This window comes from Vombatus ursinus, unplaced genomic scaffold, assembly GCF_900497805.2.
Source record: "Vombatus ursinus unplaced genomic scaffold, bare-nosed wombat genome assembly UNPS02014932.1, whole genome shotgun sequence".
Classification (NCBI taxonomy): domain Eukaryota; kingdom Metazoa; phylum Chordata; class Mammalia; order Diprotodontia; family Vombatidae; genus Vombatus; species Vombatus ursinus.
The window spans coordinates 1,895,914-1,922,359 of NW_020954710.1; the positions used below are offsets into that span (position 1 = coordinate 1,895,914).

Genomic DNA, 26,446 nt, shown 5'->3' on the forward strand with positions numbered 1-26,446 from the left:
CTTTCTTTCTTTCTTTCTTTCTTTCTTTCTTTCTTTCTTTCTTTCTTCCTCCCTCCCTCCTTTCCTTCCTCCTTCCTTCCTTCCTCCCTTCCTTCCTTTCTTCCTTCCTCCCTCCCTCCCTCCCTTCTTCCTTCCTTCCTTCCTTCCTTTTTTCCTGGTCCTTGACTTTTTCCACTACTTCTAAAACTGAGTGACAGAGGTCTAGCAAGATAATCCTAGCTGACATTTAAATAGCTAATGATTTTCAAAATGTTTTATTTATTTAGCAAACAGTTATTAATTGCCTTTTATGTGCCTGGCACTTTTCAGTGACTTGCTCAGGATCACACAGCTAATGTCAAGTGTCTGGTCTGAGATCAAATTTGAACTCAGGTCTTCCTGATCTAGGGCTGGTGCTCTATCCACAGTGCCCCCTAGATGCCCCTCTGACACTCTTCTAGGTGCTGGGGATGCAGAGGCAGTGGAAAGGATTCTGGATTTGAAGTTAAAAGACCTGGATTTGAATTTGGCTCTTTCACTTGGTACCTGTATGACCCAGAGTCATCTGAGTTCTGCATGCCTCAGTTTCCTCATATGTAAAATGAGAGGGCTGAATTCTGTGACCTCTGATGTCCCTTGTGATGAGATCCTCCCAAGGCAAATGCCAGCCATCCCCATTTTGCAGATGAGCAAACAGCCCCAGAGAATTGAAGTCATTTTTTTTTTCTAAATCCACACAGCTAATAAGCATCCAGTCCAATCCAGTGGTTATTTTCCTACACCATATAGGACCATAGATTTAGAGCCCATAAGGACTTTCGAGGCCAGTGAATACAACCCCTTCATTTTGTAGATGTGGGGACATGTTGGTGGGCGACTTGCTCTGAGTTTTACAGGCATGGCAGAGACAGGAATCTAACCCAGGTCCTCTGCCTCCAGATCCAGGCCTTCTTCCATGGGGCTGCTCCCAGCTGCCCGCTCAGGGACAAGGTCCCACAGCCTGTTGGCAGGGGCTGAGCCAGGATTCTAATCCAGGTTCCCTGACTCTCACACCCTATGTGGTACCCTGACCATGGCGCCTGTGCAGTGCACGCTTTTTGTAAATAAGCTCCAAGCCAACTTCACGGGGAAAACCTGGCGGCCACCTCACCTTTATAAAACTTGAACCTGCTGCTCAGAGACCCTGGGGAAACTGTAAGCTTTTTCCGACCTCAGCCTCAAAGGCTGTGGTCTGGGGCTGGCCGCCAGCACAGCTGTTCCTCATTAGCCCTGCTTTATGGGCTCCAGGAAGTGATTTAGGGACTGGTCCCCGACCCCTTCCTTTTGTAGGTGACACCTGGCCAGCGGTGACAGCTGATTCACAGCCAGGGAGCTGGGCAGGAGGTCATAAATCTCCCGGCGTGGGCTTTGGGGCTGGCTGGCGCTGGCTGGCTCCCAGGGCTGTCAATGCTAGCCAGGCAGAACAGTTCCATAACTTAAACGTTTAAAATGTGGGCTTGGAGGTGATTTGGTCCTACTCCCCCACCCCAGTCTCAATCTACAGTATAAAAACTCAGGGTCCTAGAGCAGGAAAAAGACCTGAACAAGGTCAGACAGGTAGGAAGTACAGGGCTGGGGTTCAGACTCAGGTCTTTTGACTCCTGGGTTCTCTTTCCATTATGCTACCCCTGTTAACCACAAGATTTTGGATTCATGGCAGAGGAAAAATGTTGAATTATATCAGCAGACCCTGAGTGTCCCCAGGGATCAGGCCACTTCCCCATCCCTCCAACCCTCAGTGAAGAGACATTTGTACGGAGGAAAGGAGTTTTCTAGGCACGTGTAAATGAACCAGGGAGGGGAATGCCATCTGTAACTATTTTGAAGGACCCCTGGCTTGGGATCCTCTTTCCATCAACTCTCAGTGTCTAGGATACTAGCTGGGGTGGGGGCACAGGTAAGGACAGGCTTCAGGCTATGAATGTAATGACCTCCTCTTTATTCTTGTAGGAACAAGAGAGAGGACAGCTAGATGATGCAGTGCATAGAGTTCTGGGCCTGGAGTCTGAAAGACTTATCTTCCTGAGTTCAAATCCAGCCTCAGATACTTACTAGCTGTGTGACCCTGGGCAAGTCACTTCACCCCGTTTGCCTCGGTTTCCTCATCTGTAAAATAATTAAAGAAGGAAATGGCAAAACACTGTAGTGCCTTTGCCAAGAAAACCCCAGATGGGGTCACAATGAATCAGAAACAACTGAACAGAAGAGAGAGAACATGGCGTTCTAGGATTTGGAATTATAAGGGACCTTTGTTTAAGCTCATCTGTCTGCCTGTTCTAGATCAGTGCTTTCAGATGAGGAAACTGATGTTCAGAGGGGTTAAGGATCTTTGTAACCTCTGCCTTACTCCATGAGTCTTGAATAGGAAAGCTGTAGGAGATCGTGTGGGGCATCTTCTAGCTGAAGGACACCTCTTCCAGGAGGCCTCTCTCCAGCCTCAAGTTGGTGGTGATCTCCTGGCCACCTGCTCCCTACCATGCTTCCTCCCCTCCAATTCAGAACCTCGGACCCTGCCCCCAGGACCATCCTGGGCTCTGATGGTGGCTTTTCACCTGCATAAAGTCACGTTGACATTATCTTGCTGCCCAGAACCAGGTGTCCACCTCATCTCCCAGGCACCAGCTCCAAACCTCAGGTCACCCTCTCCTCCCCGGCCCCCAGGCCCCTTCAGCTCCCTTTTATCTGTTTTCTCCCCCAATTAGAATGTAAACTCCTTAGGGAAGCCACAATCTTACTGGCTTTTATTTGAATCTTCCTTAGATAGCCTGGCCCACAGAAAGCCCTTAATAAACGCCCTGCCCTCACTGTCTCTAGTAACCTTCCCCTTCCTCCATCCAACAGTATAGTCCTGATGGTTTCAGGGCTGGAAGGGCCCTTTGAGGCCCCTAATCCAACAGACTCATTTTGCAGAGGAGGAAACTGAGGCCCAGAGGTTAAGTGACTTGCTTAAGGTTACACAGGTCTTAAGCAGAAGAGCCAGGATTTCAGGCTAGGTCCCTGATCCCAAATCTAGCCGCCTTTTCACTGAACCACACTGCCTCTGACACACACACACACACACACACACACACACACACACACACACTCACACACTCAACACTTCATGCATTTGAATATCATCCTTGTACAGGGGCCATCCATATCTTCTGTGTGTGTGTGTACACACACACACACATATATATAGAAACTCCATATACACATACACACATATATATACACATATATAAGCTCTGCACATATATAAGCTCCATATATATGGGTATATATAAGCTTCACACACATATGAGCTCTCTCTACATGTATATACATACATACACATGTATATACACATATGTATGTGTATATAGACATGAACTCCGTACCCATAAGTTCCATACACACATATGACAAATATGATCATTTTGTAATTCCTTTGTACATAGTTTGTACTGATTTAACCCTATAGTCTAGTCGATGGAAAGCTCCCTGAGGGCAGGATTTGCTTCATTTTTTTGGTTTTATACCCCCAATACGTAGTACAATGTCTGCCATATAGTGGTGCTATATAATAAATGAAGGGGGGAAGGGATGAATGGATGAATGAATGAATGAATGAATGGCTGAATGAATGATGGGAAGAACCATCTCAGCCACCCAGGTGTTGCACCTGGGGAAGAGCCCTGGGGGGAAGGAGACTCCTCCAGGTCCCTGGTATTGGGTTGGTTTTGGCAGTTGGGAATAGGGATGGGGACCGGTGTACAGCTGGGATTGGAGGGATCTGAAGGTTCAAAGCCGAGGAGCGGGTGAGTGTACGGGCGGTGGGGTGCCGGGCACCTGGAGGCCAGAAGAAAGGCTTTGGGTGGAGCAGTGCTTGGGAGCCAGCTCTCCCTGTTCATGTAAATGAAAGAGTTTTCCCTTTCAAGTCAGCTCCAGCAGGAGAGTTGCCTTGCAGCTACAAACTCCCATCCTGGAGTCTCCCAGACTTTTCAGTAGCATCCAGGGGTTTCTTGGATCCCTCAGATCTTTCTGGGCTTTGCCACATCCCAGAGGGGAAGGTGAGGCAGCAGCAGCAGCCCCTTCGTGAATCAAGAGGAAAGAGTCATGGGTCTGGAGTCAGCATCTCAGCTTTCAGCTCCAGGCTTTGCTATTCCTCCTTGAGTTTTGAGTAACTCATCTTGCTGGGCCTCAGAAACAGAAAATTCCAGAGTGGGATGGGGCATCATTGATTTCCTAGGCCAACCCATAGCTGAAAAAGAATCCTCATTATAGCTTGAACTAAACAAGCATTTAAGTGTCTCTTGGGTGCCAAGCACTGTTCTAGGTCTGGAGGACACAAGGACAAAAATGAAGCAGTCTCTGCCTTCAGGGAGTTTCTGTTCTATTGGTAGAAACTCCTTGTGTACATTTAGGCTGGTAAATTTTAACAACCAACTCTCAGGAAAAAAGTACAATCTGAATGATTAACATTCTCTCCAGCACTTTCTTAAGTCTAGACAATCAGCAAAACAATAAATCAAGCCCTGATCTGTAGCATTTGTGACTTTGGAGGTGTAAATAAAAGCTCACCCTGAATATTTAACAATGGGCTGGCCTGCCAGTTGGAGCTGGCTCCAGCATATACACCTTCATATAAGCATACACAAAGTAAATGCATGCTTATATGGGGGGGTAGGCATGAGGCAATAATATCTGGGGGCTTAGGGATCAGGGAAGGTCTGGAGTTTGAACCCAGATTTGAAGGAAGTTAAGAATTCCTTAAGAGGTAGAGATAAGGAAGGAGGGCATCCCTGGCATGGAGGACCATCTGCAAAGGCCTGGAAATGGGAGATGTATGCTATAATCGAAGGTGGTTCTTTCAGCCTGTTCCTGATGACCTCTGCAGGGTGACCCGTGGCTTCCTGAGGCAGATCATTCTACATTTGGCCAGCTCTCATTCTTAGGAATCTTTCCTGACATCAAGCCCAAATCTGCCTCTTTGCAAATTCCACCCATTTACTTCTGGTTCTGCCCTCTGGGGCCAAACAGAACAAATCTAATCCGTCTTCCAACTAACAGCTATTCAGATGTTGGAAAGCAGTCATCATTTGTCTCCCTCCACCGCAGTCTTTTCTCCTCTAGTCTAAACATCCCTAATTTCTTCAATTAATCATCAATGAGACACTATCAATCCTTATTGCCCTGTTCTGGAAACTCTCCTGCTTATCAATGTTCTTCTCACACTGGAGTGCCCAGAACGGAATGCATCTGAGTGCCTCATCTATAAAATGGCGGCTGGGGGATGAATGGTCTAGATAACACTAAGCTTTCTTCAGGTTCTAAACCTCCAATTCTGGGGAGGATTTTCTGACCTTTGCCACTCTTAATTGCCCCCCTCCCCAGTCTCTTACATAAACTCCCCCTTCTTTCATGGAGTTTATGTCTTCATGTTCCCGCTGTGGCCTGATGTACTCCAGCCTTCCATTGTGTCTTCAATACTTCTGCCAAATTCCTTGGGCCTCCTCCTCGACAGGAGGCTCTAATTCTAGCTTCCTTCATGACCTTGGACCTCTTTGGGTCTCAGTTTGCCCACCAGTAAAATGAAGGGTTGGACTAGACTATCTCTGGAAAGCCCCTTCCAGTTCTTAATCCTGCAGTCCCGTGGAGACAGAGAAGGAATTCTCACCTAGAGGGATTCTCATGGGCAGTGCTTTATTTGGGCAAATGGAGCAGAAGTGGGGTTGAAATGGGATCAGATCATGCAGGCTTTTGCTTCTAGCATAGAAGGCAGTGATGGAAATTTGTTGTTTTTAAATATATTTTAAAAATCTACTTCCTGGAATGAATGGACTTAGAATGAATCACCTCCTTTATGAAATCTCCCCAATTTCCCTGTCCAATACTGATTATTCCTTTTTTTTAACCCCAATGAATTGAATTCAATGAATTCAATTCAATAAACATTTATTAAATGCCTACTATGTGCTGGGCACTGTGCTAAGTATTAGGAATACAAATAAGAAAAAGAGATAGTCCCTGCCCTCAAGGAGCTTATAATCTAATGGGGAAAACTAAAGCTTTGCTTTCACTTTTATTTGTAATTATCACTACAAAAAAAGTAAAGCTATGGGTGTCATCTCCCCTACTTGCCTAAAAACTCTTTGAGAACAGGCATCATGTCTTATCTTTCTGGCTACCCTTCTCAGCGCTAAGTACATGACTTTATTCACAAGAGGTACTCACTGGAGGTTTGTGGGCATGCTTCGTGAGCTTGTGGGTGGCTGGAAGCTGAGAGGAATAGCAGACAACAGAATCAGGGACTTGAAAGGCTTGACCAATGGGCTGAATCTCATGAGATGAAATCTAATCAGACAAATGTAATCTTCTAGACTTGGGTTCAAAAAATCACCCGCCCAAGTGCAGTAAAGAAGTAAAATTTCACAGGATTATTGCACCAAGCAATAACCTTCATAGTTTTGCAACAGGGTCACTAAAGGCATCTCCCGTTGAACAGGACCAGGAAGGATTGAGCCTGGATCCAAAGGAGTGCACATATGTGGTCTGGACCAGTTGGTTGCCAAGTTCCCTTCTAACTCTCTGATTCTGACATGTGTGGTTCTGATTCTGGGTGTGATGCTACACGGATGGATAAGCAAGGATCTATGCTAGACTTTTGTGCTGTTCCCTAAAGAAGCTTCTCCTGCTATGGGGAACTCTTTTAGAAGCACACTTGGGAGTCACATTGTCATCAGAGATCTCCTCTGTCCTTCTCAGAGGAGCCAGTCTAATAGCTTCATGCGTGAGACTCCCCTCACCGCAGCTATAACCATGTCATCAAGACTGTCTTACAGTTGTATGGCCAATGCTGCCTCCACGATAAGCGTATGCTGCAGAGTGGAGACGGTGACTTACTAAAACCACACATCTGCCATGTTTAGAATCTCTAACATGTTCAAAGCTGAACTTTGTCTTTTTTCTTTTGCATGGCTAACATCCAGGGACCCTTAGCATATGTATAGATGTGTAATAGAGAGGAGTCTGTTTCCTTTTCTCCTCTTCTGGCTTGGGTCAGCTGAACAGAAGGAAGAATTCACATCAGTTCCCTCTAGGAGCTTTGTAAATCACGCAACTTGTATCTGGTTGGAGGAGGAGAGACAAGGAAAGCAATGGGAGCGGGCAGATCCCGAGTCTGGACTGTGATCTCAGTCCATCATTCATGCTGTGTAATTGGACAACATCATGACAGGAACCAGGACTTTTCCCGGGAGGCTACCCCTCCCAACTTGCTGAGGAATTCTGAGGCTTCCTATCTCTGCCGTTGATGCTCCCGCCCACCCCCGAATCCTGATCACTGCTGGCCTTTCCCAGGTGATGCTGCAGTGAGGTTGTGGTCCATCCTCTGGGCTGGGGGCCAGCCTACTTGGAACCTGCCCCATCGCTGCTGCTCCTTCACAGTTATCCCAGATTTCTAGAAAAATGACCGGTTTCCAAACTTGTGACAGAGCAATCTCTGAGCTTTCTTAGTGCCTTGTTCATGATCCTCTCACGTACTTTGCACTGTGCTTATTTATGTGAGTGTTAAGAGAATTCCATTCAACAGATTCCCATTATATGCTTAGTCTGTGCAAAGCCCTGTATTAGGCACTAGGGAGAGGAAAAAAGAAAAAAAATCACCACCCCTGGCCTCAAAGAGCTTACATTCTACCATCAAAACACAAAACACAAACCACCATCAAACACAATGGGATCTTATATCTTTGACCTATTTAAGTTAATAGTGAAATGGGAAAATCCATTGTTGAATGTAGCTTGGGAAAGCCTTCTTATTCCCTACTAACATCCTCATCAGTGATGCTCTAAACTGGTCTTTAAAAGATTTTGTACGTATGGGGAAATAGACACATAGGTTGAAAGTCGTTGATACTATCTTGGTTGCCTTTTTTCAGTAGTAACAAGATCTGAGTGTTTCCCCCCATGCCTATGATATCTTTCCCTCCTTTAGACACCTTGCTTCTGAGTTCCTCCATATCCTCACAGTTTTATCTCTTCTTGTTCAGATATTCCCCCATGCTCACTTGATCTCCTCTGACTGTTTTTCCTATTTTTGTTCTCTCTAGCGACATTTCTACCTCTTTCATAAGTACGTTTGGGCCTGGGGTGTTGGAATCCAAGCGTGTAGGTTTCACTCTCCTTGATGGAGAAAACAGTGTGTTAAAATGGCTTTTGCAAATCTTTTCCATTTTAATTCTGTTTGTAGTCCTTCCATTTTCATCTTTGAATGTCCTTGGAATGACTTCTCTTAATTGGCCAAACTTTTCTTAAATTGGTTTTACCTTCTGCTGCTTCTTTCTGCTTTATGAGAGAGTCATTATCATACAATGGACCATGGGAGTGACAGCCACACCAATTATAATAATTTTTTTTCAGAAGTTTAGCCAATGTAAATTGGTTGCCACAACAAGGAGACCAAAAGAGCCTAGAAAGCACCTTTGTCAACAAACATCTTATTTAACTTGCCAAAAAGAAGGAGATGGCTGCCAAAGACAACACTGCCTTAGAATATAAACTTATTTATAAGACCTGAAAGAGGCCAGGCATGGTAGAACGCTCCTATGATCATGCTATGGGGGAGACTGACGTTGGTAGATCTCTCAGGCTTGGGAATTCTGAGCTACTGTGGGGCTGAAGACTATTGGTGTCAGCTCTGAGTCTGGCGCCAATATGGTAGATCTTCCAAAGTATTCCCTCCAAGTTAAGGGGCCAGTGACTGCCTAAGGAGAGGTGAATCGCTCCAGGTCAGAAATGGAGCAGGTCAAACCTTCAGTGTCAATCAGCAGGGGGTCTTTTTTTTGTTGTGGTCTTTGTGGTCTTTTGTAATGGTCTTTGCCTAAGACAGCTCTTCCTTTAGGTTTGGTTAAAAGACCCTAATTACTTCCTGTGGAATCAGACCTTATTTGAATAAGTCCCCATTTCCCACCTCTTTCCTACTCCTTGACCCAATCAGCAGTGGGATTGGGTCCACTGAACATCTAGCCTGAGTGAGATAGGGAGACCTATTCTCAAAAAAAATCTGGAGAATAAATAAGACAAAATATACACAAAGCAACTGCAAGAAGAAAAGACCACTTACAATGGAGAGACCAGGAAAGACCTCTCATATAGAAGGGGGGGGTACCTGAGCTGTTCTTTGAAAGAGTTCAAGATAAGTGATATGGAAATGGGGAGGAAGACATTCTAGATATGAGTGTGGAGGCTGGAGATAAAATACCATGTACAGGGACCTGCTAACAGGCCAATTTGATTAGAATGGAGCATGCATGGGACTTCTGGGAGTGGAGTCAAGGTGGTGGAATAGAAAAAGCATTCAGTTGAATTCTCCCAACATTCCCTCCCAGGAAACTTTAAAATAATGCCCAAAATGGTCTAGACTGACAGAGCCAACAAAGGGTCAGAATGAGTCATTTTTTCCAGCCCAAGACAACATAGGAGGTTGGAAAGAGAGATCTGTGACATGGGGGAGGAGGGTGACCTGGAGCCCACATGGATGAAACAGCAGCCGAAGCTTTGGGAGCTCTCAAGCCAGAGATGGTAGAGGGACCTGGTGATTGGTTAGAAAGTGATTACGGGGACCCTTGTGCTAGCACTGGGCTCAGGACCAGATGCTGTTGGACAGCTCCATGGCCTTTGTTTCAAGGGTGGAGAGGAGTACTTTTGGTCAAGAGAAAGTGGAAGCCCTGAGGGGCAGTATCACTTTCAGCCCCAAGAGATCAGGGACACTGAGAACCAGTATCAGTTCTGCTCCAGAGCCCTGAGGAACAGTATCCAGTGCAAGCCCAAGAGATCAGGGGCCCTTCCTGGGTAAGGAGCAGAGTGAAGACCGAGAGAGCAGTGACCACACCTCTCCCCAGATCATATCACCTTGGAATCACTGAAAACTTCCAAACCCCCAGAACTAGCTCTCAAAACAGCAGTGTGAAAAAGCCTGAAGCTTGGGAAAGTGCCTCTCTCCTACATTCCAGGAACAGAGCCCAACATTAACATAAAGTTCCAATCAAGAAATAGAGTGGAAAAATGAGCGAACAGCAAAAAAAAAAAAAAAAAAAAAAAAAAAAAAAAAAAAAAAAAAAAAAAGGAACTTCACAATAAAAAACTACTGTGGTGACAGGAAAGATCAAAATACAGACTCAGAAGAAGACAATGAAGTCAAAACAGCTACAAGCAAAGCCTCAAAGAAAAAAAATGTGAATTGGACACAAGTCCAACAAGAATTCATGAAAGAGCTGAAAAAAATTTTTCAAAATAAAATAAGAGTAAGTGGTAGAGGAAAAATTAAGTAAAAAAATGAAAGCAAAAGAAGAAAATAATGAAAGGACAATTAACAGCTTGGTTTAAAAAAAGGCATAAAAATACTGAAGAAAATAAAATGGAAATGGAAATAGCCAAATGGAAAAAGAGATACAAAAATTCATTGATGAAAATAGCTCCTTAAAAGGCAGAATTGACCAAACAGAAAAAAAAGGAACAAATGCTCACTGAAGAAAACAATTCCTTAAAAATTAGAATTGGGCAAGTAAACATGCATGAAGAGGAATGTTAAGAAATAATGTAGGAAAGGTAGACGATAGCCAGAATGGGGCACAAGGGAGCTTTGAATGCCAAGCTCAGAATTTTACATTTTCTCTTAGGGACAATGGGCAGCCACTCCAGATTTTTGAGTAAGAGTTAATGACATGACATGTCTCATATCACCCACTAGACTTATGAGGGCAGGCATTAGGTATTTTATTCATTGTCTAATCCCATATCATTATTGATACAGAAGAGCAAGGGGGGGGATATGGTGTGCCCATTGGCTTGTGGACATGTCAGAGCACAGAAGAGTTGGGAAATCATCCACTGTCTTCATGAAGGAACCTTGCATGGAGGAACCAGGTGCTATTAGATGAATACACCCTTGACCTCCTGATTCCATTAAGATGTTCTTGTCTTGTAACCCTCAGGTCGTCCCCATTTCCCACCTCTTTCCTACTTCTTGGACCTGAGCATTTCCAAGAACTTCTGGTTTCTGACTCAGCCTAATTTCTGATTTCTTCCCTCTCTTGAGCTGTGCTTTGGACTATAGTATAGTACTTGGAGCGCCATCTTTGGAGTCAGAAGACCTGGGTTCAAATCCTGCCTCTCTAGCCATGTGACCTTGGGTGAATTATTCAGCTTCTCTGGCCCTCAGTTTCCTCATTTGTATAACATAGTGGGGGGGAGTTGAACTAGAAAGACTTTGTGGTCTTTTTTAATGGCCTTTACCTAATACAGCTCTTCCTTTAGGTTTGGTTAAAAGACCTTAATTACTTCCTGTGGAATCAGACCTTAATTTCTGCATCCATAATGCCTCAAACACATTAGGTACTCAGGAGGTATTTGTCAAATGGAATTGAAATTGTCAAGACAAGTCAAGTCAACGAGCATTTATTAAGCACCATATGCCAGCCACTGTGCTCTATGAGATATAGGGTGTTTAGAGCTTGGAAAGCACTTCAGAATCAGTTAGTCTAGTGTCTGCATTTTACTGATGAGTCTATACCTGGGGCTCAGAGAGAAAGGACTTAGTTGAACCCCATTCTAATGCAGTTCATTATAGTGTGGGCTTGGTTACAGCCTGTCTTCCATACACCCAGAAATGTAAGGCCACTGAAAAAAGCCCATTATGTTGGGAACGGACGTTTCTTTAGCATAACCCTTTAGGTTCACAAAATGCTTCGTGTGTATCTCCTTGGAATGTCATGGGTATTTTTTCCCCATTTTACGGCTGAGGAAGTTGAGACTCAGGGAGACGAAGGTAACTTGCCCATTGTTAAGTCACTAACAAGTGTCAAAGGCATGATTTGCACCTGGCTCTTCCTAATTCCTAATACAGCACCCTGTCCCTTCCTTTCTTATGATGCTGTTAGCCTCTGATATGGGTTTCAGTCCTGGTATTGAGGTTAACAAAGATAATGAGGATTAGGGTACCTAAAGAGCCCAAGTAAGAACTATCTTCCTAGCCAAACTTTTCCTGTATTCTCTCGAACAATAACTAGCATTTACACAGGGCTTTGGTGTTTGCAAAGAGCTTTATATACGCTCTTTCATTTAATCTTCAAAATAACCCTGTGAGGCAGGTGCTGTCATTTATCCCTATTTTACAGATGAGAAAACTGAGCCTTAGAGAAATCAAGTGACTTACCCAGGATCACCCAGCTAGTATGGGTCTGAGGCAGGATTTGAACTCGGGTCTCACTGCTTCGAAGCCCAGCCCTCTTTCCACTCTGCCACCTTAGTGCTGACCTGGATTGATGACTACCAGATTTACAAATAGTCTACACCTATATTATCCTAAATGATGTATAAACAGCATTGATTCGGAAGTCCATTTCTGTCTCTGATACGTACGACCTGTATGACCTTGGGCAAGTCATTTAACCTTGTTTGCCTCAGTTTCCTCTCCTGTAAAATGAAGCGGTTCATCTAGGTGGCCCCCAGGGTCCCTTCCAGCTTTAGAGCTATGACCCTGTGTCTCTCTGGCCTGTAGAAAAATCATTTTTTTGTTTTTTTTTTGTTGTTGTTGGGAGTCAAGAAAAATATTCTTGGACAGCTTGAGAAGCACCTATATTTCTGAGCCATATTCTGTAGTTACAAGAACAATATTTTCCTCCTTCTCCTTCCAAAGCCTTGGTTGGGAGCACCTGAGGCAGGGAGGGAGGACGAGAGGGAGCCGGTAGCCATCTAGGGTTTGGACAAATTTCTATAGGACATTGAGTTTGAGATGTCCAATGGCCAGTTGGAGGTTGGAGGCTGGAGGTCAGCAGAGAAGTTAAGAATCTTAAGGATCCTAAGAATCCTAAGGATCTGGATGTGTGCTGACTAGAAAGTTATTCCCACCCACCCTTGTTTCATTCCTCCTTCCATCAAATTTCATTTTGTAAGAATTAGGCAGGTCTGGGGGCCGATTTGGAATCTGAGGTGTTGGGTTCAGATTTGACCTCAGTCCTACTCTGTGTGCCTCATCACCTCTCCTCTCTGGGCTTATTTCTTTTTCTGTAGAATGAGGGGTTTGGACCAGTGGCCACCCATGGTATAATCCAAAAAGAAGACTCTTTCAAAGGTGCGGTAGGAGGGAGCCTGGAACAAATGTCAATGACAAAAAATGCCCAGAATCAGAATCAGGAGATGAAGTTTGGTGCGGTAATGTGCTAAGAATAGCAAGGAAGCAGTATCTTTGGATCACAGAGTGCTTGGGGGAGAGTGAGGTGTAAAAAGACAGAAAGGTTATGGAGAGCTTCCAAAGCCAAACAGATTTGATCTTTGATTCTGGAAATTAATAGGGAACCAACAGAATTTATTGAGTAGGGGAGTGACATGGAGAGACCTGAGCTTAGGAAGATGAGCCAAGTGGAGGATGGACTGGAGTGGCAGGTGAGATGAACCAGAAGGCTCCTGCAGTAGTCCAGACGTGAAGCGATAACGGTGTTGGCTGTGTGGGTGGAGAGAAGGGGCCATATATAAGGGACGATGAGAAGGTAGAATCTCCAGGACTGGGCCCCTGATTGAATATGGGAGATAAGGATAAGGAGTCGAGGATAGGTGGCTAGGAGAAGGGTTGTACCTTTGACCCTTTGATGCTAACAGGAAAGTTAATAAGAGGGAATTGTTTGGGGAGAAAGATAATGAATTCAGTTTTGGACCTGGTGGGTTTAAAATTTCTATGGGACACTGAGTTTGAGATGTCCAATGGCCAGTTAGAGGTTGGAGGCTGGACGTCAGCAGAGAAGTTAAGGCTGGGTAGGTACATTTGAGAATCATCAGCACAGAGATGATAATGGAATCCAGGGAGTGGATGAGGGCCCAGGACAGAGGCCTAGGGAATACCCATAATTACTGAGTGTGTCCTTCGAGAAGATCCAGCAAGAGTGAGAAGGAGCAATCGCATAGGTCTATCTCACTAGGTTTTCTCATACCTGTCTATTCCTGCCTATCTGAACCTTAGAGTAGCATATAACCAGTTATTATCATTGTGTTTACACCTTTATGCTCAATGACTTAGATAGAATTAAATAATGATTATTACGTCAAGGTGCCATGTTGCCATCTAGAAGAAGTTGGCTTTGGAGACTGGCTGAGATTTAAGTTCTATCTTGCACATAGCTATGGTCATCAAATCCCTACAAAGTCACCAAGTGAGTGAGCATAGAGAAAGAAGAGAAGTGGATCTGGGTCAGAGCCTTGGGGTACGCCCCCCCCCCCATTTAGAGGGTTGGGTTTGGAAGATGTGCCAATCCAATGGACTGAAAAGGAGTGGTCAGACAGGTAGGAGGAGAAATGGGAATTCTATCTCTGCCTCTCAGTGCCCCCTAAAAATTCTATGAGAAAAGAAATCGCCTATGAGTTGCTGATCTTTATCAGAGGATGGGATTTCTTTGCTGGGAACTCTAATGAAATCACAAGTCCTGCCTCTCAGTTATCATTGACAACACCCTGCCTGGGACAAGTAAACTCTGTGATGGCCTGATGGGGCAGTGGTTACTGCTCCCATTCTGTGGTTCTTCTGCAGAGGGTCCTGGGGCGGATGGAGGCAGGGAGGCTGCCAAAGCCCACCTCCACTCAGGTTTTCCCTCTGCACGAGGGGGAACTTTCCTGCCTTGTCTATAGGTGTGCTTGGGAGGCAAAGAGAAAGGCTGTAGGACCAGCTCTGCCCCTAACATTGACTCTTCTCTTAGGTAGCTCTGAAAGGAGCCATCCTGCTTTGTAGCTGGGGAAGACTACCCAAATCCTTTGAAGGCACCCCCCTCCCCCATTGGCTGAAATGGTCATTAGGCAGCTAGGTGGCACAGTAGATAGAGCACTGGGCCTGGAGTCAGGAAGACTCCTCTTCCTCAGTTCAAATCCAGTCTCAGACACTTACTAGCTGTGTGACTCTGGGCAGGTCACTTTACCCTGTTTGCCTCAGTTTCTTCATCTGTAAAATGAGCTGGAGATGGAAATGGCAAACCACTCCAGTATCGTTGTCAAGAAAACCCCAAGTGGGGTCATGAAGAGTCAGGCACAACTGAAATGACTGATCTACAACAACAACAACCATGGGTGTATATGTTGACAGCACAACCAGACCCAGGACTCTTGATCTGTCAGTCGGTCAACAAGCATTTATTAAGCACTTAGTATGTGCTCGGCACTGAACCAATAGAAACAAGAAACAGTCTCTGCCCTTGATATTGCTACCTGGGGAGACAGCATGTTTGTATTCAACAAGTATGTATGGGCTGGGTACAAAATAAAACAAGGCAGTTTCACTTGTTAGCGGTGTGACCCTGGACAAGTCACTTAATCTCTGTTTGCATCAGTTTCCTCAACTGTAAAACGGGGATAATAATAGCACCTCCCTCCCAGAAGGTGTTGTGAGGGTCAAATGAGATCATAATTGTAAAGTGTTAGCATGTGCCTGACACATGGTAGGTGTAAATATTAGCTGTTATTATTATTATTATTATTATTATTGTTATTAGAATGAGGTGCTTAAGCTGCATCTTGAAGGAAAAGACGGATCCACTGAAGCCGAGGTAAAGAGGGAGGGCACTCCAGGAAGGGGAGATGGCCAATGCAAAGGCGTGGAGATGAGAGATGGAATATTGTGTGTGAGGAACAGAAAATAGGTCAAGGTAGCTGGGGGGTAGAGGGCTTGAAGAGAGGGTAATGGCTAAGGAGGTTATTGATCTATCTATCTATCTTTCTTCCTTTCCTTCTTTTCTTCCTTCTTTCTTTCTTTCTTTTTCTTTCTTTCTTCCTTCCTTCCTTCCTTCCTTCCTTCCCTCCCTCCCTCCCTTCTTCCCTCCCTCCCTTTTTCCTTCCCTCCCTCCCTCCCTTTTTCCTTCCTTCCTTTCTTCCTTCCTTCCTTCCTTCCTTCCTTCCTTCCTTCTTTCCTTCTTTCCAGTTTGACCCAGGGCTCTTCTGTTCTTTCTCTGTGTTCTATTTGCTGACTTTGTCAGGGATTTAATGATTATATCCTCTTGGCCCCAGATCAAATTCTGTGTATACACAGATACACACAGACAGACACACCCCAAAGTCCCAGTTTCTTTCCTGAGGTCCAGTTCCACATTATCAACTATTTATTGGCTATTTTGAACTAGACATCCCAGGGACAAAGTCATACAACAACCCTAGGATGCAGGTGCTATTATTATCCTCATTTTGCAGTTGAAGAAACTGAAGTAAACTGAGGTTTTTATTTTATACTTAACCTACACATACTTGTTAAATACATACATGCTGTCTCCCCAAAAGAACACTAGCATATCGAGTATGGGGATCGTTTCTATACACACATATATGTCCATATACATATAGGTGTATACATGTCATCTGCATGGCCATGATAATTAAATCCCTGACAGAGTCACCAATGAGAGAGCATAGAGAAAGAACATAAGAGACCCAGGCCAGAGCTTTGAGCTATACCGCCATTAGAGGATTTGATTTGGAAGATGTATCAACACCATGGACTAAGGAGTGGTCAGACAGGTAGGAGGGGGACCACAGGTAAAGAATGCCATGCAAACTCAAGGGAGAGAAGCGGGGCCAACAGTCTGCTATAGAGAGGATAGAGACCGAGGCTGAGAAAAGATGATCAGGTTTGGCCACAGCGACATCGTTGGTTTCTTCGGAGAAGGCGGTTTCAGTTGAGTGGTGATACTGGGAATTAGACTGCAAGAGAGAGGAGAGGGGAGATGGAGGCAAGGAGGGTCTTCCAGGAGTTTGGTTGTGAAAGGGAGGAGAGTGATGGTAGGATCTGATGAAAGTTTTCCAGAGATGGGGAAGACTTAGGTGTGTTTGTAGGTAGCTGGGGAGGAATGAAAAGGTGGGGGTAGAAAAAGAGGGGAAGGGAGGGAAGGAGAGAGAAGAGAGGAAGGGAGGGATAGAGAGAGAGAGAGAAAGAGAGAGGAAGAAGAAGAAGAAGAAGAAGAAGAGAGAGAGGGAAAGAGAGGAGAGGAAGAGAAAAAGAGAAGAGAGGAAAGAAAGAAAGAGGAAGAGGAGAAAAAGAGAAGAGAAAAAGAGGAGAGAGAGAGAAAGAGAGAAGATTAGAAAGAGGGGGAATGATAGAGGCGGCAGTCAGCTGGGGGAGGTAGGCACATTTTTGAGTTTGACCTTGGGAGGAAGAAGGCTGAGTTCACTTTCAGAGATTGGAGTAAAGGAGAGAAGAGGGAAGGATGGAAGGATGGTGTCAGGGGGTTCTGAGATAAAGAGAAGGGAAGAAGAAGGGGCTTGTGACAGATGAGCGCTGTCAGGTGTCTGTCCCCAGGGCAGAAGTGTACTTGTGGGTTTCGGCTAGCTCTGGACCAGATCACCAAGCTCTTTCCGCGCCAAAAGCCATAAGAAGAATGGGAGTCTGGTCATCTGGCCTGAAATTATTCTTTGTTGACAGAATGAAAATCTTCCCAAAGAAGAGAGATGGGGTCTTTAGGTCTGAGTTTTTGGTTTTTTTTCCAAGACGATCCTTCATCAGATGCCGGAAACACAGTTAATGGCTGAGAAATCTTCCCCACAACCTGGGCCCTCCCCTGAGCGTCCCACGTGGCTCCTTATTTCTGGGTGGCTTCTGTCGTCACCTGTAGGCTTGGGGAGAACGAGAGCCCTAGAACATGGGTGTGTGTTTTGGGGGTTGTCTCTGATTCAGTGTTTTCAAATCCCCCCTCTCCCCCCCCCGCCCCGCAACCCTACTCTGGGTAAATTCTATGCTGGGGCCCCTTTGGGTTGGCCCTGTGAATGTGATGCAGCCCTCCTACCTCAGCCTTCCCCTCAGAAAAATGGGTGCAGTACAGCCGCTCCCCTAGGGAAAGGGGCCGCGTCCCCTCCAGAGCAGTTGGCGAGGCTCTCGAGGCATCCAGAAGACTAGCCAGGAGGGAGTAGCAGCTTTCCTGTGGGGAGCCAAGTCCCCTGGACTAATTAAGCTAGAGGCATGCATTTCAGGGAGCCAGAGAATGCCTGTCTGACAAAAACATTTCAGGCACTTACTCAAGGAGCAGCGCGCGAGGAGGGCTGATGGCTTCCAGATGGGGTTTCTGTCGGCCCCAGAGAAGATGCCGAGCTTGGGGGATGGCTCGGGTCTAGGGGTGCGGCGAAGCCCGCCCCATCCTGGTCGAGGACCAACGTCTGCATTTCTGCCCCCCAGAGGCCCCAAGGAAACCTAGGACCTGACCAGACCTCCGGCCCAGGGGCCTGAGTCCCTCCTTCCCTCCCCCCAGAGCTTGCCCTCTCCCGAACCCCCTCACCAGGCACCGGCCAGGAGCAGTTTATCCAAACCCTGGGGGTGGTTGTTCACTCCACCAAGCTGCACAGTTAAATTCCTCCCAACATATCACAAAGGGGTGTTGAAATGGTTGTCAAAGGGCGAGCAACCAGCTGCTTTAGCTAAGTCGCGGTGGGGACGCCAGGAGGGAGGGGAACAGCCGGCTTGAACTTTGACCCAAGTTTCATTTTCAGCTGTAATACGAATCTTAATGAAATGCCTGATAATTATTCGGGGCCCACTGGGGCCAGCCAGTCAGTCATGAAGTCAGTAAGCAGAAATTAGGCACCTACTGAGTGCCAGGCACTATGAAAAAGGCAAAAAACCCAGTTTCATGGGCATACAGACAACTGTGTATAAACACTGTACTATTCTCACTGTGGCCTTGTTATAATCCTTGAGGGCAGGGTTATTTCATCTTTTGTCTTTGTTCCCGCAGCACCAAGTTTATTCCTTTGTTTAATAAATCCAACCTGTATTCGATAAAATATTTAAGGTTCTTCTATGTTGCAGGCACCGTACTAGGTACTGGGTTTATAGAGGCAGAAATGCAATAGGCCCTGCCCTCAGGAAGCTTACTGTCTCTTCTCTCAGGGGCTAAATGACTTGCCCATGGTCACATAGCTAGGGAATGTCCGAGGCTGGATTTGAACTCAGGTCTTCCTGACTCAAAGTCTAGGTCTGTTCACTCAACCTCCCTCTTCGGGTCATTGTAGGGTTTCGGTAAGATAGCCTAGATCATAGGTTCCCAAAGTGGGTGATATCACCCTCTGGGACACATTGGAATGATCCAGGGTGGGTGGTAGTAGCCTCAGGTGCATTTGGGGGGCTTTGAATAAAAATAAGGGAGTAGTGGAAGCATAAGGAAAGAAGAGAAGAAAATTTTGAAAAACCGTTCATACGTGTTTCATCCGCTGTGTAACAGAATTAAAGTCATAGTGATTACATTATTTTCCAAATAAACACACAAAATGCAAGTTATAAGCGATCAGTGGTCAAGTCTGCCGGCAGGTCTTAAGAGGCAAGTGTTTGCAGGCAAGCTTGTTGCCCATCGTCAGAAAGTCCAACATGCATAAGCAGGAATATGTTCATGACATGACTTGTTTACAATATGATGCTATATGGTTACATGATGCAATATCACATCATCAAAATTTTGATGTAGGAAAAACCCCACAAATTTACATGAAATTTTAAAATTTGAGATGCATCAGTTAAAAAATATTTCATATTCTTTTGAAATGATGCAAATTTTAAAAAAAACTATTAAAGAGTGAAAGAAAATAGATTTCCAGGGGAAGGGTGGGCCAAATAAGTTTGGGAACCTCCTTGAGGGCAGGATCTGTCTCAGTTTCTTATTTTTGCATCCCCTGCACTTAGAACAGTGCCTTGCTCACAGTAAACACTTAAATGATTTTTTTCTTTCATTCATAGTAATCATAATAATCGATACCACAAGGAGGCAGTGTAGGCGGATATTAGTTGTGGTTGTTGAATGCATGAATGAATGAATGAATGAATGAATGCAATGTGCGAGTGAGGCAAGCTGCTTGCAGACAGGGGCAGGATATGATCTCTGTGCTCAGGGTCCCCAGAAAGCCAAACAAAAGGCAATATGGGTAGAAAAGGTCGTCCGTTCAGTCCTGCTGCCCGGTTGCCTGCTCTGAGGCTCCGTAGATCTGTTAGGCGATTCACGAGTCAGGGCAGACGGGCAGCTCTGGTTTCTCAGCCAAGTTCATGGGTGCCACTGCCCTGGCGTGGAGAGAGGACTTGGAAAGAGGTGATATTGGACTGACTGGAGCGCCAGAGGCCGCTTTTGCTAGCATAGGTGTGCCCTGGGGCCACGCTCACTAGGCCTTGCAACCTGTCCCTGGCAGTGGGGCTGGAGGACCTCCCCGTGTTCCCACTCTGGGCAGCCAGAGGCCTGTCTTCCGCCAGCGAGTGGGCTGTGAAAGCAAAGGACTGTTGTCTTCCTCCCCGCAGCAAACGAGGCTGGACGAGGCCTTCCACTCAGACCCCGATTTCAGAGTTGGCTGGGCTCAACCAGCTTGGGGACTGGGAAACCCAGGTGGTTTCTTACCCCCTCTTTTCTCTAGAACTGGCAACTCTTTCTGCTCCAGGCTTAGAAGCCAAACCCTGTGTCCTCATCTCATAAACCCTGGGCCAGATTCTCACCCTATGTAACTCTCTAGGAATTCCCAGAGATTTCCCATCATTAACCTTGGAAGGTCTGGACTTGGGTTTGCATTCCAAGGGCCCTGGTAGAGATTATGTGAAAGGGGCTGGGTCCAGCAAGATGGCCTTTGTCTTGGGACTGTGGACACAGGGCCTTGGGAGGGAGGAGACCCTCTTGGGACCCTCTCAAGAGACTTTGCCTTTTCAATGAAATTCAAAGGAGACACCTTTCTGGGAAAATACGTCACTCTCCTGGTTTTGCTTTAAATGGTATTATTAGGATCTCCATGGACTTGTTTCTGATACAAACTCGCTCATGGTAGAGTTGTATTTGCAACAGAAGCCCTGAGATTTAGAACTGGAAGGGACCTTAGAAGTAATTTAGTCCAACCCCTTCATTTGACAAATGGAGAAACTGAGTCCCAGCGAAGGGAAAGGACTACGAGATCACACTAGTGGAAAGTGGTAGATCTGGGATTCGAACCCAGATCCTCATGACTACAACCATAGCAACCTTGCCACCGGCCTTTGGTGCCTCATGCAACTCTGGCAGCGGCTCACTCACAGGGTTATGGCAGACAGGATTGGCTTTCTGTCTTTGCTCCATTCCCCAAGCTGTAGAATGCTGACCTATGCCCAAGAGAGTAAGACTCTCTTCTACAGCACTTTCATACAAATAAAAATAAAATAAAATAAAGTCACCTGGCTTTAGGTCAAAGGCCTCCAGCGAAGGGGACCCCGTTTTTTCTCAAGGCTGTCCATTCTACTTTGGGGTGGCATTCTTTGCCAGGGTGCTCTTCCTCACGCAGAGCTGAAGTCTGCTTCCCTATACCTCCCACTCATCGCTCCTTGTTCGGTCCTCTGTGGCCAAGCAAGATGAGGCTGATCCTTCTCCCCAGGTGACAGCCTTCAGATGCTTGAAGACGGGGCCCATGCCTTCCCTGTGTCTTCTCTTTTCTACAGTATAAAACCCCCAGGTCCTTCCAGTCCATAGAATTCAGTTGATTCTTTGCCTTTCAGTGAGTGAAAGTTCCAGAGGCTGATTGAGGCTTGATGTGAGCACAAACTTCTTAACAATTCGAGCTGTCCCAGAGGGCCACCTTTGGAGGGGCTGGGTTTTCCCTCGGTAAAGTGATTAAAGCAGAGGTGCAATGATCCCTCACTGGGGGCACTGGAGGGGAGATTCTGGCTCAGAGACACTGGTACCGGATAGGGCCACTGGGGTCCCTTTCCAGTGGGAAATTCTATGACTCTGGACTATACAGCATGATCTTGAGGATCCTTTATCATTCTGTCTAGAATTATGGGTTCAAAGAATGTGAACAGAATGAAGGAATACAAGACAGAAAGCAAGGCTGACCTTGAACTTGGGTTAAAACACAGCCAAGTTCAAAGCAACTTGGTCCTGAAGCTCTGAAGCTAAAATGCACTGGCTTAGAACCTGTCTGGGGCAAATGTATTGAGCAAGAAGTGATTATGACTTCTCTTAGTCCAAAAACAAGAAGGAGACTCTCCATTCTGTATTGAAATAGGTCAGGTTCTGTCTTATATTCCTGCAGAGATATGAGGAAAAAACAGAGGCAAATGGGGGAGGTAGAAGGTGAAGGTGCAAACATGCCCATGTGCATGCTTATTGTTTCTGTAGGGGATATAGAACCATATTTACCAATGTCTCATCATATGCAATTGATGCATTCCTGAGAAGTTTGGGGTTCGTTGCCTTTTGGCAAATTGAGTCACACTTGAAATAGTCAGGCTCTCTCTAGGATGCTTTCCATTTCTGTGATGCTTTCTTTGGTCTTTTAATTTATACTGATATCTTTTCATCACCTTCATCACCTCTAGCTTAACTTGTACTGGTATCTTTTATTTTTCAACACCTTAATCTCCAGATATATCCTTCCCCTTCACTATCCAATGAGGCATCCCTTGGAAAAAAAGAATTAAGAAAGGAAAAGAAAAAAAGAAAGAGCTCAGCACAGTCTGGCAGCACATACAGCATTCCACACACATAACTCTTCACCTGTGCCAAGAAAGGAAGGAGGCTCATTTTCTCCTTTCTTCTTAATTTGATTTTATTTTCAGTTCTGAATTCTTTCCCTTCCTCCTACCCTATTGGAAAAACAAGAAAAACAAAATCCATTTTCATTTTTTTAATTCAATTTTATTTTCTTTCTCATCCCTTCTTCAAGGGAGAGTTTGGTCAATATAATTACACAGTGTAATTGAAAAATTTTCATTTTTTTTTGTTCTATTTTACACCATCATAGTCATTACGGGTATTATTTTCCTGAATCTACTTTCTTTACTTTGTATCAGTTCATGTAAATTTTCTCATGCTTTTCTGTGTTCTTCAGATTTTTAAGAGTGTGATAATATTTACACATCATCTCCCAATACTGATATTGTAGGGAGAAGTACAAGCATCATTGTTCTTATTTTATAAATGAGAACTCTGAGGTTCAGAGAAGACCCGTGACTTGACCTCAGGCACACAGATAGCAAGTGCTGTGGCCAGATTTCTTTTAGAATCTCCTAATGGCAAGTTCTATGCCTCAGTACCTCCCTAGTTAAAGAGATAGTTAAAGTATCTCTACTTAATGGAAAAAAAGAGAATGGTTTTTCCTCCCTCCCTCTCCCCTCCCCCGCTAGTGTCCCATTTATTGACTTTAAATATCCAGATTTTCGTGTACCTAAATGAGTTTGATGTCGAAAAATTTGAGTTCAACTTCAGGCTCTACTATTTGCTATCTATGTGACTCTGAGCAAGTCACATTCCTTGTTTGGGCCTCAGTTTCCTCATCTATAAAATGGATTTTGTTTTTCTTGCTTTTCCAATGGGATGGGGGGAAAGGAAAGAATTCAGAACTGAAAATAAAACTGAATTAAGAGGAAAGGAGAAAATGATCCTGTAGATGACTTTTGGGAAAGGGCACGGTCCATTGGAAAGAATACAGTGGAAGCTGGCTTCAAATCTTGCATGTCATATTTATCATCTGTATAACCATGGGTGAATCACTTCACCTCCTGGGCCTCAGTTTCTCATTTGTAAAATGAAGGAGTTAGACTGAACGGATTCTGAAGTCCCTTCCAGCTTCTCGTCTAATGAGTTGATGTCCTCCAAGGTCCCTTCCCCTCCAAATCCACAATCCTGTTGGATTTTTCAAGAGCAAGATTTGGCCGTAGGTGTGGACGCAGTCCTAGAGGAGGCCAGGATGGAGGAGTGGGGGAAGATAGCCACAAGGGGGTTCGCAGCTGTGGTGGGCTGAGGGGTGGAGACTCTTGTGGGGACGCCGGGACCTGGGATCGTGCTAGGTAGGCCAGTGTCCGGAGCCCCCAGTCACTGCTGACTCCCTTGCCTTCTGCAGATGTGAACGAGTGTGAAACCAAGAACGGGGGCTGTGAGTCTCAGTGTTGTAACACCATTGGCAGCTTCTACTGCAAATGCCCAGCCGGCCAGAAGCTACGGGATGATGGGAAGGCCTGTGAAGGTAGGACTGGAGGGCGGGCTCTCTCCATGGGGGTGGTATGGACCGAGCTTGGGCGGCCCCTGTCCGCACCTGGAGGGCAGAGGTCTGAGCTGCTCAGCGATGAACTCATCACCTCGTCCCGTCGTCTGGTTGTCGTCAGGAATCGGAGGTTATTTCCTGATGGATCCCCCACTGTAATCGGATCTTAGAGAGCTGACTGTCATTGAGAGCTGAAGTGACTTATATGAGAGTCGACTTGAGACCAGATGTTCCTGGCTTTTTACCCACTATCCCGTGCTGCTGTCTTTCCTCTATGATATGTTGCCTTGTAAATGTCTGTTGAATTGAATTTGGTTAATCAATCAAATCAGCATTTATTAAGTACCAACTATATGCCAGGCAGTGAGGGGTGATGACGATATATGTAAAACAAAGCGTCTTCCGTCCGTGAGAAGGTTATGCGGTGGCTAGAAATATGTACACAAATAAGTAAATAGATACAAAATCCATTGAAAGTATATAAAATAAAAGGTAATTGCAGAGGGAGGAGGCACCAGTCACTCAATCAGCACTTATTAAGTGCCTACTGTCTACCAGGCACACCAGCACCTGGGGAGAAAGGTAGGTAGGAAATGAAATGAATTGAATTGAATTGGGGATTCTATCTGGAATTCTTAATCTAGGATCTGTGATCGTTCAAAAAATATTTGGATAAGTGTCTGTGAACACAACTGGTTTCCTTTGTGATTTTCTATATTATTTTCGGTATTTAAAAGTATGGTCCTGAGAAGGGCTTCCCCAGCCTGCCCAAGGGGTCCAGGGCACAAAAACATTTTCCATAGATGGACCCGAGTCGTAAGATCATACATTCAGACGTGGAACGAGCCTCCCAAGGCATCTAGGCCAACTCGAACTTGACAGAGGGGTCCGAGGAGGAAAGACCGGGCCTGCAGAGCCAGCTTATATTGAGGCCTGGGATGAGAGGGCAGAGGGCTGGGTGTGGGGAGGGATGGAGCAGGGAGTGGGAAGGCTGCTGCATGTCACGTGTGTATGTGTGCACATGTGCGCGCCTAAGGGGACCGTGATGAGGCCACAGGGCATTGGGAGGGATGGGTGAGGAGGAGTGTGGGATATGAGACAGAGGGCTGAGCCAGGGGGCTCCGGGAGAAAGGGATGTAGTTGACTGCATGGGAACAGCATGGTCCTGTTTGAGGAGTCACCGCTCTGCAGGCAGGGGCACTGGGTTCCAATTCTACCCCTGCACTGATGCCTTGTCTCTGCGCCTCAGTTTTCTGGTTGGACTAGATGACCTGTAAAATCCCTTCTGGCTCTGACTCAGTGACACTTTGAGCCTCTCCCCTGCTACTGCAATGTCCCTGGGCAAGCCCCTTAACTCTCAGGGCCTTGGTTTCCTTCTCTGTAAAATGAGGCAGTTGAACTAGAGGACCCCCTAGGGTCCCTTCCAGCTCAAAATCTGTGCTCTTTGACCCCGTGGGGAATGAGAGGGGCAGAGCAGCTATGTGTTCGGAGGGTGAGGAGGGATGTTTGCCGGCATTAGAGAGCAGAGTACGTGTGTACATGTGTGTATATGTATCAACATATGCAAATGTCTCTGTGTGTAAGCATGCACGCATGTGTTTACATGGCAATTCATGCGTGCCCAATGTGTGCACACGTGCGCACATACGGTGTGCATGCATGTACCGTGTGCACACATGTATGTGTTTATGTGTGTACACATGCATGCACACATTTCATTGCATTGCATGTGTGCTGGTGTGTATAATGTATGTATGCGTGTTTATGCGTATGTGTGTGTTTTGTATGTGCATGCATCGCACGCATGGGCGTGTACATGCAAAGGTACATGCGTATGTGTGTGCATACATGTAGGCATGTGTATGCATGTTTGTGTGTAGGTATTCATGTGTGTGTGCGCATATGTGTGTATGCACGCGCACACGTGAGCCCTATCCTTTGTGGCCCTAGGGGACAGGCGTTTGCCAGCTCAGGGCAGATCATATTTCTCAGAGCCCTCGTCACATTCTGATCACACGTCAGTCAGATCTAGAACACGAAACGAGAAAGTGCCCTCTTTCAGAGAAGGAGAAAACAGATGGAGTGAAGGAGGGAATGGCCCCCAGAAAGAGCCAGACTGTGGGATCCAGTCACCAAACACCCTAGAAGGTCCCCGGCAGGCTGGGAGAGGAGGCTAGGCCTAGCAGATGCATTCCTCTGCAGCGTTTCTGGGATTCTGTCGCCTGCTCCCTTGGCCTGGGGCCTGAGTGGACCCCAGACCCTGCTGGTGGAGGGGGCACCCTGACAAGGACAAGGGCATCTGGTTTCCCTCTCTCCTTCTGTCAGATAATTGGTCATTATCTCATTTCTCCCAGACTTCCTTTCCGAAAGTGAACTGGACCAAGGAATGTAACAGCTCCGTCTGTGCCCGCCGACAGCTGGGAGTTGTCTGGGGGCGGGGGGGGGGGGGGGGGGGGGGGGGGGGGGGGGGGGG

The 26,446-nt window shown here is 45.9% G+C and overlaps 1 protein-coding gene across 3 annotated transcripts in view; it reads left to right on the forward strand.

Moving 5' to 3' along the window:
• The window catches only part of LOC114029553 (multiple epidermal growth factor-like domains protein 6), a 381,178-nt gene that overhangs the window by 175,546 nt on the left and 179,186 nt on the right, over positions 1-26,446 (forward strand). For all 3 annotated transcript variants that reach the window (XM_027844048.1, XM_027844051.1, XM_027844049.1), the window contains exon 5: positions 23,833-23,955. In XM_027844048.1, the coding sequence (XP_027699849.1) occupies positions 23,833-23,955 (123 nt within the window). The remainder of the gene's footprint in view (positions 1-23,832; positions 23,956-26,446) is intronic.